The 15431-nt window shown below is 38.7% G+C and overlaps 1 protein-coding gene across 1 annotated transcript in view; it reads right to left on the bottom strand.

Moving 5' to 3' along the window:
- Nucleotides 1-3992: 3992 nt before the first annotated feature.
- The window catches only part of scp2a (sterol carrier protein 2a), a 30367-nt gene continuing 18928 nt past the window's right edge, over nucleotides 3993-15431 (bottom strand). The window contains exons 15-17 of the mRNA XM_008433204.2: nucleotides 12495-12624; nucleotides 5885-5964; nucleotides 3993-4452 (exon numbers count right to left, since the gene is read on the bottom strand). Of these exons, the coding sequence (XP_008431426.1) occupies nucleotides 4357-4452; nucleotides 5885-5964; nucleotides 12495-12624 (306 nt within the window). The 3' untranslated portion in view covers nucleotides 3993-4356. The remainder of the gene's footprint in view (nucleotides 4453-5884; nucleotides 5965-12494; nucleotides 12625-15431) is intronic.

Here is a 15431-nt window from a genome sequence, read left to right as displayed (position 1 = left end):
ATCTCAAATTGTCAGAAATGACGATAGCCTTAATACACCGACATTTAAGGATGACCTGGTCAAGAAAGACAGCAGCACACATAGTGGACTAGACAGCAATAACAAAACAAAAAAAAACATTAGGAATCTACATAAAGTGCAAACAATTTGACACCAAAGTGTGATAGTCAATGTGGCGTCCCTCGGTTGACGTCCAGGCGCCGTCTCGTGTCTCTACTGTCGCCGCATGTTTGTTAATTAAAAGAAGAAGAAAAAGATGAATAAATACAAAACCAGGCAACACATTTAGAAGAACCTGAGTCTGTGCTGCTGCCACTAGCTGCTTTCAGACATGGACATTTAAAAAGTTTGAGTGCGCAACCATTCCAACACATTTATACAGATACATACGATCATTCCCGTCTCCACAGCAGGTTATGGCCTCAGAGTTCTGGTTAAAATTGTCCATAGGAAGCTTCACAAACACACACACACACACACACACACACACACACACACACACACACACACACACACACACACACAAAAAACTTTCTAAATCCCACCAAGAAAAATCAGAACATGTCAGTTATCAGAATGTTGATTAGTCCCATTAATCAATAAAATATCTTGTAATTTACTTACATTTACAATTCAAGCTAAATGGTATTATAAATAACAAATGTATTTAAGTAACAGACACTAGAGATGTGCAATGTTGCATATTTTGGTATCAATCTGATAAGTATCAGTATCACCGATTCTGATACTACTGTATAAAGAAAAAAGATCATCTGAGAATAAATCACAACAAAATCTTTTCTGAGGCAGAGTTACAATACTGAAAATAAAATTTTATTTAAAATGTTATCTTATCCTGCTGCTATCGATCTGATACCGATACAAACCTGGTATCAATATTATTTATTGATGGACCTGCATTGGCAGCAAAGTAACAACAACACTCCTTTTCTTCTTATTGTTTTAAACTGAAAGGTTTATAAAGCAGTTTTGTCGTCAGGTTTAATCAAGGTGAACAGATGATCAGATCGGCTCCCAGGAAATGACATCAGCACCATATGAACCAAAACTCCACTCTGAGTTGCGTTCTTTAGCGGTTGTCTTAAAACACATTGGAGTTCAGTGCAGTCATTAGAACTTTATATTTTTAGACCTTTTTTAAGCACAAATTAAATTTACAGTTCTCAAAAAATACTTTATAATTATTTGCTTAAACAGTTAACTTTTAAAAGTGAAATCGGGAGAAAAAGCAAAGCTGGTGAAGCTTGCAGCAACTTTTCAAAATGATGGATTATCTCTTCTAATTCTTGTCTAACTACTAGTGAGGATTTAGTAAAAATRTGTGTAAAAACAAAATAAAAGTTAAAATATTTCACTTCCTCTCCACTGTGTAACTTGTATCATTTTACRTGGTGAAAAAAAAGTCCAAGCAGGACTTTTTAATGGACGGAGTATTTTATAATCTTGGACAAACTTTAAATGTGTTTTTTTTTTGTTGTTGTTTTCTGAGCACCAGATGACCTTCCAAAGTTTTCTTGAGAGGAAAAGAAAAAGAAAAAAGCAAAAACAAAAAAAATATTCTCAGTTAACCAGCCTCCCACTTACACTGTGTGCATTAAAAAAAATCCCCATGAGGCGCCGGTCGGCATCGGAGCTGCCCATTATCATTCCACCGGACAAACCGGATGACCACAAGCTGAAGGGTCAGAATTAAGCCAGAGGCACGAATAATAACAATTAGGAGAATCCAGATGGAATGTGGCAGAAGGTTCAACAGGGTGAACTGGGAAATAAATGGTTAGCAGAATGAGAGGCGGAGAASAGGGGAAGAAGAACACAAACTCAMAGTKAAAATCAACACAGCACTGTGGAACCGTCCAACAACGCCATCAGACCTTGGTTAATGACTAATTGGACAAGTTATTAGGCAAACATAGCGGCGAGCTCAGACGGTTTGAAGATCTCAGAATCTGCTGCTCAGCTGGGATTTTCACACACAACCATCTCTGGTTTACAAAAAATGGGCTGAAAATGCATAAATATGCAGTGAACAGCAGCTGTCTGGACACTTTCAGAGGTCAATGTGTAGACTGGTCTGAAAGGTAACAGCAGATGAAAACCAGGTGAGCAGGAAACCATCTTTGACACGGCGTCACTATTTTTTTTAAGCTATAGCTTCTTGAGCACAATGGCGTCAGTCATTGTGGAGAAACGGCATATCTGCATTTCCATTGAGCGTACAAGTTGACATTTTGAAAATAAATTCGCTTAATGGAAATACGCCAATTTCGAAAGAAAAGACTTGTTTTTCTTTCAAGTTTCAGCGGTACAAATCCTCAATGGAAACACTTTTTTTTTTCCCCCGCATCACACGAGTCACATGACTCAGCGACCGGATGTTGTCAAAAAGGCAAATACTGTCATAATATCAGATACCAATGATATAAAAAATAAGTACTGTTTTTTAAAATACTCAGGTTTTTCTTTGAAATGTAAATGAAAGACCTTAATTCAACCCAAAAAATATCTTTCCAATATTTGTCATAGCCACAATTAATCATGTGAAGGGTAAAACTCGCTACATTTACCTCGTTATGGGCGCGAGGTGAAGGAGCGTAAGGCGCGCTGAAGTGTATGGGAAAACGTCATCGGCGCGTCGCCCCTCCAGACGGGGTTTTGGCGCCCCCTCTGGTGCTGCGCCCCTATGCGTTGCATACCCTGCATGCCCACTTTTTGCGCCACTGGATACATCCCAAATTTTACGTTTTTTTTTTTAAAAAGAGGGATTCTCTTTTTTTCAGAATCCCTCCATTGGTCTCCTTTCTATCTCACATCTTCTACGAACGAAAATAATGTTCGGTTGTCTCATTTCCTCCATAATATTGGCATTTCCTGTATTGTGCTGATGTACTCTGAAAACTATTAAAAGTTTCTCCTTCCTTCTCTCATTCCTCATACTTTTTTGGAATCCTAAGATTACCACCTTCCTTTGTTATCTTCACCCCATTCCCTCAATTTTTGTTCAGTTACACTTTTTATTTGATTGTATTTATTGTAAAGTTGACTTGTCCTTTTTTTCTCTTCCCTATCTGCTGTTTTGTTTCCCTTAATCCCAATATGTGCTGGAATGCAAATAAGTATAACTGTTAATCCCATCATTTGTATCCTATTTAATGATTGTTGCATTTCTAATAACATGTCTGGCCTAAATGACTATATTCTGAACTGGTTAGTGCTGAACTGGAATTTGAACAAATTAGTTTTATTTTTTCTGTCCATTGTACTTCTTACAAAATTGCTAATATTTCCCCTGTCTATACTGACATTTATCTGTAATTAGTTTCATCAGAAATATTGGTACAATATTTTACAAAATATTTATTCTGTGTAAACATAATTTTTTTTTCTACGATAAATGTAAAGTCGTCATCACCAACAGAGGCTTTCACATGAGGAACACACTGTGCTCACTCATTTTTCTCTGCATCATTACAAACCAATTTTTTTCCATCTGAGGGTGAAAGTTGGGGTCAGGGTTAGAAATTAAAAAAGGTAAATTGGACTCAAACGGAAGCTTCAAGCAGAAAATGATTCCAAACATAAAAAAAGAAAAAAAACTGTTTTTTTTTTTCAAATAATAAGAGGGCCAAAGCTAAGCTGCAACCTCAAACTAAACATGACTGAAAATGCATGGCCATGTTCTGCGCCTTAAATCAGCTTTGTTGTTTTGAAAAATAATTAAAGCTGCACTTTGCAACAAGGTCTCACGAGAAAGGTTCAGTTCAAATTATTAAAATCTCTTAAAATATTGCGATAAATGTCTGGCAGGAATATATGCAAGCCTCAGTCTAAGGCTTTCTGGATGAATTCATATCTTTTATTACAACAACGTTGTACTTATTTCCTACTTTTGACTTTGCTTCCTCTTTTAAAGAGCAAAAAATATCCATTTAGAAGCATTAAAAATTTCAGAGACGACGACTCCAAAGACATTCAGAGTTAAAGACTTTATTTTACAAACATTAGATCTTTTACATTCACATCCTTAGAATGATTATAAAAAATGTAAAGTCAAGAACAACTTCAATTAGCCTTTTTCACACCAGGATCGGTTAGGACACGCTGTGCTTTGTAATCTGTGACGACATTTGATAATTTCTGTAGGACCATCAACATGAATAACAGCTCTGTTCGCTGATTAAAAGGAAGAAAAAAAAACATGTAGAAGCAGCTTCACAGACCTCCTCCTGAGACAGAGCCGGGCGCATAATCAAAGCGTTTCATTTAATATTCAATTAATTCAACATGAGCCTAGTTTTCAATGTTGGGGGCTGCACAAAGAGCTCCTCCAAGGCTTCACAACCGGGCTTTGACTGGCGTCACCTGGAGGTTCTGCAGCTTCATGGCCATGCCCATGTTCCCAGTGATCTTCAGCTTCCCTTTGAAGAACGCCTGATGTAGCCAGAGATAAAAGGACAAAAGATGAAAAGTCCATTTTAATATTTCTTAAAGCAATAGCTCTGACATGTGGGCCTTTTCACAGAAACAGCAGATCGCTGATGAAACTCGAAACAGAGAAAAGTTTTATTTTTTTTATTAAAATCCGAGCTTTTATTCCTTTTTTTTTTTTCATCATTTTTGCCTTCGGCTGCTTTTGTCACTGATCAAAATAAGAAGTTTATTTTTCTCAACCGTGTGGTTGAGGGCACATGGTCTCCACATACTGATTTTAGTTTATAAGACCTAAAAGTCTCCAAATTCTTTCTGCCTCATTGCAAGTCAAAAAAAAAAAAAGAATTAAAAAAAAACCCAACTCCGTTAAAAGGGAAAACACAAAAACCTAGCTACACAAGTTGGCACAACCTTAATAATATCTTGAACTTACTTTTAAAATTAATTTTAGCATTTAATGTTAAAACCCAAAAGGGTTTTAGGACTAGGACTAGAAAGCTAGTCCTAGCTTGCTTTCTAGCTTTCTAGTCCCAGCTAGCTCAACAACTAGCACCTAAGCTAGTCCTAGCTTTCTAGTACTAGTCATTCATTTACAGTCCTAAAACCCTCTAGCTTACTAGCTAGTCTAGTTCCAGCTAGCTAAAAATAGGACTAGCTTTCTAGTCACCAAAACTGCCTTCCCAGAAAAAAAATAATTACCAGATTTGAAAGGTAATACACCTTTTGGTATATTTGGGAAAATATACCAAAGGGTGTTTCAAGATACAAGCTTAAGGGTGTGCAGACTTTTGCATCTAAGTTTTAACAATATATTTCCTTTTGTTAAATGTTTTCTTGCAACAATGACAATTTTTGAAAAAAGTATTTGGTATATTTTAAGCTCCAGACTGTTGCTGGATTGAATTGGAAACTTTAATGGTTCTTGCATTTACTAAATGTATAAACCTAAATAATATTCATTGAACTGAAACAGGAAACATTTAAATTGATTCAGTGTGACATAATGTCTTTTAAACACAGCATGTATTTAAAACATCTGCTTTCCACTGTGTCATATTAAAAGGCAGAAATGGTTTCGAAGTAATCAAACATTCTCTGATGTTCTGACACGAGTAAAAACTTGCATTTAACCAGGTGTGTGTAACGTTTAGATACAAAAAGTGGATATAATCAGGCACGAATACACGATTCCAACGGGCTTTCAGCCAGCACTGTAATAACAGGTCAGTGTCAAAGGTCACGTCATCTCAGTTCAATTCATTTCTGGAAACTGGGAGATTGCTTTTAAAATTCCTCCCTTTCCCATCATATCAACAATGAAACTGAGTGCAAGATGGCAAACACAGTTGCCATGGAGCAGATGTGTGACCATCTCACAGCGGAAATATATATGTACACACATGCATATTGGACCTGACGTAAGTAAACACACCGTTTGTGGGTTCAGCTTTCCTGTCATGAGATGCAGCAGATCCTCGTCTCCAATGGACAACGTGCAGTCTGCCGTTATACCTGAAAAATAAAAAAAAGAAGATATTTACAGTAAAACTGATTCACTGCAGCAGTTTCAGCACAAACGCTGCGTAACTGATAAAGCAGAGTTCAAAAACCACTTGGCGCTTGACAACAGGCATATTACGTTTCATATTGGAGATGAAAAGCTCATCTCGGTCCCTTTTATCGCCGCGCTCGGAACAGAAGGCTCAGATTTGCATTTTGATGAGTTTCAGAGCCGTGAAAAGTCACCCTGGAAGGAATCACGCATGTTCAACTGGATTCTTTTAATTATTTCGGGAATGTCGAGTCAGAGTTTGTGACTCATCCTGCACATTTTAGACCAAAGTGACGTTTCAGGTCAAAGCACCTAAAAAACCCTCCGGCTGGAATCGGCAAAATGTTACGCGTTTCTAGAAAGCTGAATTCTGACTGATTTGAAAGTTTGGAACATTCTCAGTTCATTTATTAACTACACAAAGACAAAAYGGAGCATAAATGCAAAACAGAAGGAAAAAAAGATGCAGTTTTCATTTTAGTACATAAAAATTTAAATGAAAAAAAATATCCTATTTGGTCCATTTTAAAGTATGTAGCTTTTATTTAAAAAAAAAAAAAAAAAAGATCAAAACAACAGCATTTTTGTTTTAAAAAAAAATCCCTATGGACCTGCTGTCATTTTCACAAATACAATGCTCAGTCAGAAACAGCCAATCACAGTCAGGAGGAGTGTCTTAGCGCTGTCAATCATGTTTTTATACATGCTGCTCAGACCCTAACCCCTTTCTCTCTGCTACACTAAAACAGAGCCCGTTATAAATGCTAATGCTAGTTAGCATGGTCGCTGATGTCGGTGGATAAACAGTTTTCCTGTAATGTTAAGTTGTTTCTCTGCCATCAGCACATTTAGCACCGCTAAGACCCGCCTCCTGGCTCTGATTGGTTGTTTCTGGTTGCATTTCTTTATACGGCAATAATAGCTCAAGGGGGAGGTGGAGATGTTAGGGGTTTTTTTTCCCACAGATTATCTGCCTCATATGACACTGTCATGACATGATAAAAAACATATTTCTGTTGTGCAAATTGATTTGTGTTCAAGTGTAACATAAGTCGTCTAAATTTTAAAATTTACACGTGCATCGACAGTTGCGCAGTGAAATTTGTGTCTTGATCAAAATGGAAGTGCAGTACACATGATTATATTAATACCTGACTAATGGTGCAGTTTATTTGTTTTCTTGGCATTAAATCTGGTATTCTGTGCTTTGCTACAGTTGGTTAAAGTACTCCTGTTTCTTACACATTTTCTCAAATAAAATATTGTAATAAATTTTCAGCGTTTTTTATGATGATACATGGTAATCGAAGCGATGTCGGCCCCGGGGCACCGAGCAGGCTGGGACCGCGCATGGAGCAGGAGCCGCCGACGCTCCGATAAATTAACGACGACACGCTGCCGAGCTGAAGCAGCGGAATGAAGAGGTGCAAAGTGTTTGATGTCCTGCCAAGTGGCACATTTATCATTTCTTTTTCCCAGTTCAATGAAATGCAAATAAGGAAAGGACGGGTGGGGAGTTGGAGGAACTACGTACACGAGAAACAAAAGCAATTAAAAGCAGATCCGAGTCCCTGACAGGTCCTTCACGGCTCGCCCTGCATTGCCAGATATTCTCCATTCTGCCTGACCTGCATGTTGATATCCGCACATCGTCTTTAACTAAACGTCTTATTACATCAAAGGCCTCCGAGGGGGACTTGTTTTTCCTGCACCGTGCTGCGTTTTAAATGAAGAATTAACGCCAGTGATGCTCTCCTTAAAGAAGGCACGGAGGTGTGCTTCGGCAGGAAACGAAAGTGATGAAGGAATGTTTTGTGCCGCCTGCCGTTTATCACATTTACTCTCCTGGCCTTTTGTCTCGTCCCTTTCGCTCGGGCTCGCAGGTGGGAGAGGTTAAAACCCGGGAGGAGGAGAAACAAGCAGCGAAATGAGATCAAGGCACGGCGGAGAGAGGAAAATGATGGTGTCACTTCGAATTTACCTCCTTTCTGTATGTAATCTTTTCTGATTTGCAATTCAGAAGTGAAAAGAAGTGGCTGTAACTTTCAGATCTGCTTGTGCAGCACACAGTAGTTTTGAAAGTGCTCAGTTTGCCTGGTGGAGGCGGCACTTAGTCCCTTTTCATGTCAAGGGGGGATAATATCAAGAGGGATTTAGCATAATACATCCTCTCTGAGTCCAGAACTGTGGCGGGCGGCAGCGTCACTGATGATGTCACCGCTTCAACCTGCAGAGAGCCAATAGCGCGAGTCAACATGCCAGAGGCTGTCAACGCGTTGCTAGGTGAGATATGGTGGAATCATGTATGGAAGATTTTTTATTTTTTTCATAAAGAAGGAAGAGTGGAGAATGCCTGGTTGGTCCAGCTAACATCAGTTTATGTTCTGACCTGATGATTCCACATATTAAATGTTGGGTCTGAAAGGAACAAAACCCTCACGGCCCCCGAGAGCTGAAGTGTATTCATGGGCCCTACTGGTGATGATGTGGACTATCTGGTGAACTCTACCGTCCAATATTAAAGGTAAAGTCTACCAGAAAGTTCTTTAAAATCTCCTTGTATCTGGAAGACATCACAGCCTTAAGAAGACAAACAAGCGCGCAACTTCAAAAGTTGAGATTTTCTAACCGCACAGCAAGAAAGAGATTTAAAGACGAGCAGCAAAAGCAAATGAGGTGGATTAGCGGTGCTTGTCAAAAACTGATGTCTGATATTCCTTGTGTCCCTAAATACTGAGGTGCTAGCATGTCACAGGAGTCATGACACTATTAACTTATTCGATTTGATAAAAAAAAAAATAAAAAAACTGAACTCGATAACTTGGATCAACTTGTAATTGGATTCAACTGACGTGTTTGTAAAGTGCCTTTGGATGACAGTTGTTGTGAATTTGCGCTATATAAAGAAAGTGAATTGGATTTTTTCATGCCTGCTCCCAAACAATTAGCTAGCATGTTGATAGGCTCCAGTAGCTGCGCTTCCACTTGCGTGAAATTAAATTACAAAAACAAGTTTGCTTAATGGAAACACAGCAATTTCAAAAAATTTCACGTTTGATGAAAAGTTTTTGGATGAGGTGGTTTTTTCACAAATTTTTTCACAAAACTACAATGGAAACACTTTATTTTGCATCACACGAGTCACTTAATCAACAGCAGGATGTTACTACTGGTGGAAATGACAAAGAAGATGACAGGAAGTAACAGGAGGACGATTGTTTTCGGGGTTTATTTCTGACATTGTGCAGCTGGTTCCACCAGAAGTCATACAGCTTCACACAGTTTATAAGAAGTTGTGTGAGTGTCTTGGATCCTTAGCTTTTCTAAAAAATAAAAAAATAAAAAAAATAAAAATCAACGACTACAATTTCCCCAAAACTCCTGAATAAGATGCCGTTGTCTCCTCTGACGGCTGATATGAATGCAGCTCATGAAACAGTTTACATCCGTCRCTGACAAGATTTTTAATTTTTCTAACTGAGCACGTGAACAAGCTTATTCACATGTGATATTAATTTAACTTCTTATTTAATTGACATTCTGTTTTTTCAACAGCAGCAGAGTATAGACAAAGATTTGCTCACTGGTTGCTGTCATGGCRACCTGGTGACCAATGGATGCCGCTCTTAGCTGTAGTTTTCCCAACAGTGAGGCCACCAAGTGAGGGTATGGAAGAAATAAAGAGCTTTTTGTATTTGTTTTATTTTTTACTTTTTTACAGATGTGTCCAAACAAAGTCCATCATCTCAAGAGTTTTGAAACTCCTTTAAAAAGGTCGTCTCGCACCACATGAGCTTTTAGTAGCTTTCTGAACATTTCACTCCACTTTGAAGGACACTGCAAAGCTCAGAAATAATGGCCTCGATGCAGGAAGTATCACTGGGGAGTCCATCTAGTGGAGCAGTTTTTTGGTGGCCACTTAGGAAGCGGTGTGTTCTAAAGTGAGTGTGTCCAGGACGCAATTCAGCTTATACAACCAAACATACGGTTCTAGATGAACGGCTCCTTCAACAAGTGGATGGCAAGAGAAGTTTTAAGCAGATTCCATTCTTGAACTGCGTCCGAGTTCCTGCCTTTTCTTCATGCAATTTCTTGTTTCATGCGCAATACGGGAAAAATCACTGTCCTTACAATCCGTCAAATGAACACTCTTGGTGTTGTGTTGAACACACGGCTCCGTGTTTCAGCTACTTCACCGGTTCTTTTGAACTCCAGCCACAGCGCAAAACCAAAAAGAGCCACCTTTAAAACATGTCCTTGAAACTCTGTTACTAGCTCTACTCTCCTGATATTTCTGCAATAAAGAGAGATATCAATAAGAACATGCAGTCAAGTCTCATAGAGAAAAAAATCTTTTAGTCTGAAGTGATTTCAGTCAAATTTGGAGTTCAATTTACCTCAACAAAACAGGCTATTTATTTTTGAATTAGGTTTGAGGAAGCAAACCCAGAGAACTAATACATATTTGAATTTTTGAACAGACAAAAGAAATATCTGGATGTAGTCTGTGTTGACCAAGTCATCATGGATCTACAGCTAGGGGTGTTTTTACTTTAGCCTAGGTTTTTATGTGTTTCCTGGGGAAAGAAAAAATAAACTAAACAAAAAAAAGCCGAAGGAAAGAAAAGTAAAGGGAGGAGGAATGCGAAAAGGAGACTGAAGGAATAATTATTAATTTAGATAAGCTTGTTCTATAATGAGCCATTTCGCTTTAAGGATCACATGTCTGTAAAAGCAATTTGCAGGCATGTGATTTGTTCGTCTCCGTTGAGGCAGAAATCTCAACCGCTGTTGGCGACGAGCCATTTTCACACAATCTGGAACTTTAAYACTCTGTCACTCTGCTAAAGCCTCAGCATTTGTTAAAGCATTGGTTCTTTTTCGATGAAAGTTAGTCACTGATGAAAGCCTTTGTGTGGTTTTTGAGTGAAATCAATGCCTCTCTTTCATCACTTCCAATTTTCACAGTTTTCTCATAATATTGCATTTTGTTGCTGCAGCAATTCGTTTCAACCTGCCAACAATACTCTTGTGTAAAATACAGTTACTGTAAACAGCTTATGAGTAGCCATATTAGCCTGATTATGTGTTCCTTTTCTGTTAATTTGACTGAAGAAGTTATGATCACTGACCGCACTTAAAAAAAACTACATCGTTTTTCAGTCAGCTGATATTCCATATCAAAGGGCTACCAAGTACAAACACTCTGGGGTGTGGAAGTTCTTACTGAGGAAGAAAAAAGTCTAGGCTAAAAGGCTATTTATAACAGCGGTGGGCACTTCTATCTAAAAAGTTAGCTATGGTATCATAAATATTAGTTTCAGCTAGTGCTAATGCGCTACACCACCATTGTATTTAGTAAAAGCTAATGCTAAAGCGCTACATTTAATTCAAATTGTATCTGCCCTTGGTAGGCTATAATCCTCAAGTGCCAATTTCATTTTGACATCATAATGTACATGTCCTAAAATGCTCTTAAATATTGTATTTATGCTTATATTTTTTTCTCTTTACTGTCTGTGTTTCATGTTGTTCCTGTCCGTTCCCGTTTAAAATAAAGATATTTTAAAACAACAAAGAGAACAAGGAGAGGAAGCAGAACTGCTGCGCAACAGACTTCACCAATTTCAAAATAAGAGCATGAATGTAAAAGTATACTTAATTCTTAACAGGGGATAATCAAAACTTTGACACATATGTTGAACTAATCAACTGAAAGTTTTCAAAGCAGACAAATAAATTAGAGCTTTGAATTTATCTGGGAAAGAAAGTGTTTAGGGAAAGCTAAGTGTGCTAAACATTTTTAAAATAAGCTCCGCTACAAGCGCATTAGCAGATTGGCGGAAGAGAGAAGCCCTTTAGAAGATAATGGGACGGATGAATGGAGGACAGCAAAATTAACTCCAGACTAGATTTGAAAATATTGCCAGGACTTTTAAGAGTTAAGGTAAGGATCATTAATCTTTAGGGAAAACACAGAGATTGCGGTTTATGTAATGCAACCTTACTCATACTAATATAAGGCGCATTGGGTGGTTAAAAGTGTGAACTACATAGCCATTTCGTCTTTGATTTAATATATGACTTCACATTTCCTGCAAGTTGAAATGTTTTTCTTTTTTTCCCCCAGTTTTTTCTTCCTTAGTTTAAATATTTAATGATGTCTCTGCAGTAAGGCAAGAAAAAAAGAAAACAGTTTGAATGTGGATTTGAATATAAAATAGTTGAATGCAATATTTGTCTTATTCCTTAAACATCAACCAATAAGAGGACTCCATATTTCCTGTCAGACGGTGTCATATGGGAGAAACTGCAAATATTCATACTCTGTTTAATTCCTACCTTTCAACTAAAAACGACTATCAGAAAACACACCAGATTGGACAATATAAAGAAAATAAAACCGCCCGACTTGCTGGCAAAACCCATCAAAAAACCACAACAATTTGTCCTCGACTGCAGACTTTCAGAAGGCTATTAAGACACATACCTGGATCATTTGTGACAGAACCTCTGCCATTTTTCACATCCACGACCCAGGTGGCCTCTCTCCCATCAGGGCCGTCCTTCACCTTGAACGCAAACACTCCGCCGACCTTCCTGACGAGTTTCTCTCCTTCCTGAAAGAAATCAACAGAGAGTCTCAGAGTCTCTCGACCTTCGGCTGACAGACAGACAGTACCTAAAATCAGAGTCGGACTGGTGAAAATGCACTAATCAGCAACAAGGCGTCAGACATGTCAAGCTAACACTCGCAGTGAACTGCAGGCGCTGGGGGGGAAACAGCTTCCCAACGTCGTACCTGAGGAGGACGATGCGTCTGCATCTGTTAAGGTACAGAGACAGATTCTATATAAAGACACAACGCAGATCGACAGATTACAGAGTGAGAGCCTTATCATTCGGTGGGAACATGATCTGTTTACATCCTTCATTGTGTGACGCTTTTATGAGCAAATCAGCCAGACAAGCAGTCATTACGAGAAGATTTGGTTTTGTTTTCTTTCACATCAGCAGCTCTCCGAGTTCCTTTCTCGATATCTCCCAATTATTCTGCATTCCTTTTAGGGTTAACGCTATCGGCCTCTCGCAGGGCAAAAACCGCCCACATGTTCCAGCCCCACTGGGGGAAAACTCTCTCTCAAAAAAACCCTCCCCCAAAATCAAACAGAACGAGCTCTTCAGAAAGTCGGAGGTCACAACAGCAGGACAATGAAGACTTCTCCCTCATCGCCGGGAACATTTGCGTTTCTCTACACTGAAGTATTCTCCTCTGCACCAAAGCCTGGAAACTAGTTCATCTGAATGCACCGCCGCAGTACCTTGGAGAAGAAACCTCAATGTGTTTTAGTGCAACTTTATGTGCTAGATTGAGAAGAGGTAGAGCAGAATTGTAGGTTATGAAGAAAATATATATATAGTTGTATTTCTTTTAAATAAAAATCTGAAAATTGTAGCATGCGTTTGTATTAAACCACACTGTGCTGCAGCTACAGCTGTGCACATCTAGAGCAGAACATTTGTCCTATGATCTGTTTGCAAAACAGGTCGAGCTCGGTCAGACTGGATTAACCAACAATGTTCAGTCAGAAGCTTCTTCAGATGAGCTGGAGTACAGGCTGCTACAGGATATCTTTCCTGCAAACAGCCATCGCTACTTACAATAACTTTTTGAAAAATCTCTAATTATTATGAGCTAAAACGTTTAGTTTTCCTTTGGAGCCAATAATGTATTTTTTAATTTAACTGAATTTGAACGGCGAATGTCTGTGGACATTAATTTTCACAGTTTCGTTAAAAATTCTAGATATAATTGAAGTCTGGACTTCGATTGGGCTTCCTAACAAACAAATGGGCTTCGATTTCTAATCCATTCCATTGTGGCTGAATGTTTGTCGTTCTCCGACTGGAAGGTGAACAAAAACACACCTGGAGTGTTGCCTTGATTCTTTCATGTCTAACAAATCCTTTAGTCTCCCATGGCAACCATACAGCTGTTTAAAACACCTGGGTGGACCTAGCCCCGCCTTCGAGGTGCAGCTGCTCGTCTGTGCGGCACCTTCTAAGCTTCAGAGCTTTAATCCGCTCAGCTGCAATTAGCAAACACCTGGTGACGGTGGGCATCTGCTGAGAACGTTATGTGGGCTACTACTCAGTGAAAAGTTGGTAAAAATGTTGTTAAAGGGTTTAATAGAGGAGCCATGTTCATATGACTTCTTGAAGGCGGAGTTTCAGAAAGAGGAGGAGATTCTTAAAAAGACGGAGCCCCAATTTTAAGGCATTAAATTACAAAGTCAAATTTCTTTTCAGTCATATTTGATTTTTGTAACAACTGAAGGTAAGTTACTTCATTGTGCTATATGAATGTCGCTAGCAAATTACTGCCCCTTCGAGCCTCTCGACAGCTGCCTCCCTGACCTGTCCGCTGTGTTCCTCGGTCTTCATGATGCCGTTTGTTCACCGATGTTCTCTAATAAACCCCTGAGACTTTCACAGAGCACCAGCGATGAAACTACCGAGATTACATTAGACACTAATAAGGCGTCTTCAGCAGGCAGTTGGTTTGCAATTAGCGGTATCAAAGACAAATGATTTTTAATTATAAAGCAAATTAAAAACCGTGTCACACACACAGGGAGCGCTCACCTCCACGATTACTGACGGCATGTTTCACTCTAACGCACAGACGGATGAAGGTCAGGCCTCGGTGTGCTTCATGGCCCCCCGGCCCCTTTCATCTGTTATCCATCATTCTCTACAGCCAATTTCTCTAACTCAGGGTCACAGAGAGGACTTTGGGCTCTTTTGTCAAACGAGCGACAAAAGATACATGGAGGGATTAAATTGACAACTTTAAAAAAATAAATAAATAAATAAACTAGACACCAGTTTTTATAGACCAGTTAACCATCATGCACTGCTTGGGGGGGGGAAACGTTGAGCTTTGAAAAGGCTAAACGAAAAGGTTCATGACCTTCAGATAGCCCGCAACTTTAAATTAGGACTGGGTGAGTATAGTAAACACAGTCAATGTATTACAATTCGTGCGTCATCTAAAATGACAGTGCGGCTATTCGAATACGAGTTTCCATAGCAACCACTGTCCAACTTCATCGAATTGTCTGGAAGCTCTGCTTTTCCTAGCGAACGCCAGAGTTATAATAGTTTTAGCTTTTTCTTTGTGGTTTAGATTTATTTTGTTGTGACTTTTTGTTTGTCTAACTCAGTTATCTTTAGTTTGTAGAATGTGTTAGTTCTTACTAGTGACGTATTGTTTCGTTTTACTTTAGTTTTTGTTGGTTATTGGAGTAGTTTTCGGATTTTTTCGTACTTTAGTTAAATTTTTGCCGCAGAACTCAATAAGGTCAAAGTATTGTACTGTGATTATGTTTACATCAATCGGGTAAAGAATTAAAATATATATATA

The sequence above is a fragment of the Poecilia reticulata genome, linkage group LG17 (assembly GCF_000633615.1).
Source record: "Poecilia reticulata strain Guanapo linkage group LG17, Guppy_female_1.0+MT, whole genome shotgun sequence".
Taxonomy (NCBI): Eukaryota; Metazoa; Chordata; class Actinopteri; order Cyprinodontiformes; family Poeciliidae; genus Poecilia; species Poecilia reticulata.
The sequence above is the reverse complement of the archived record's forward strand: the minus strand, read 5'-3'. Positions and strand labels throughout refer to the sequence as shown.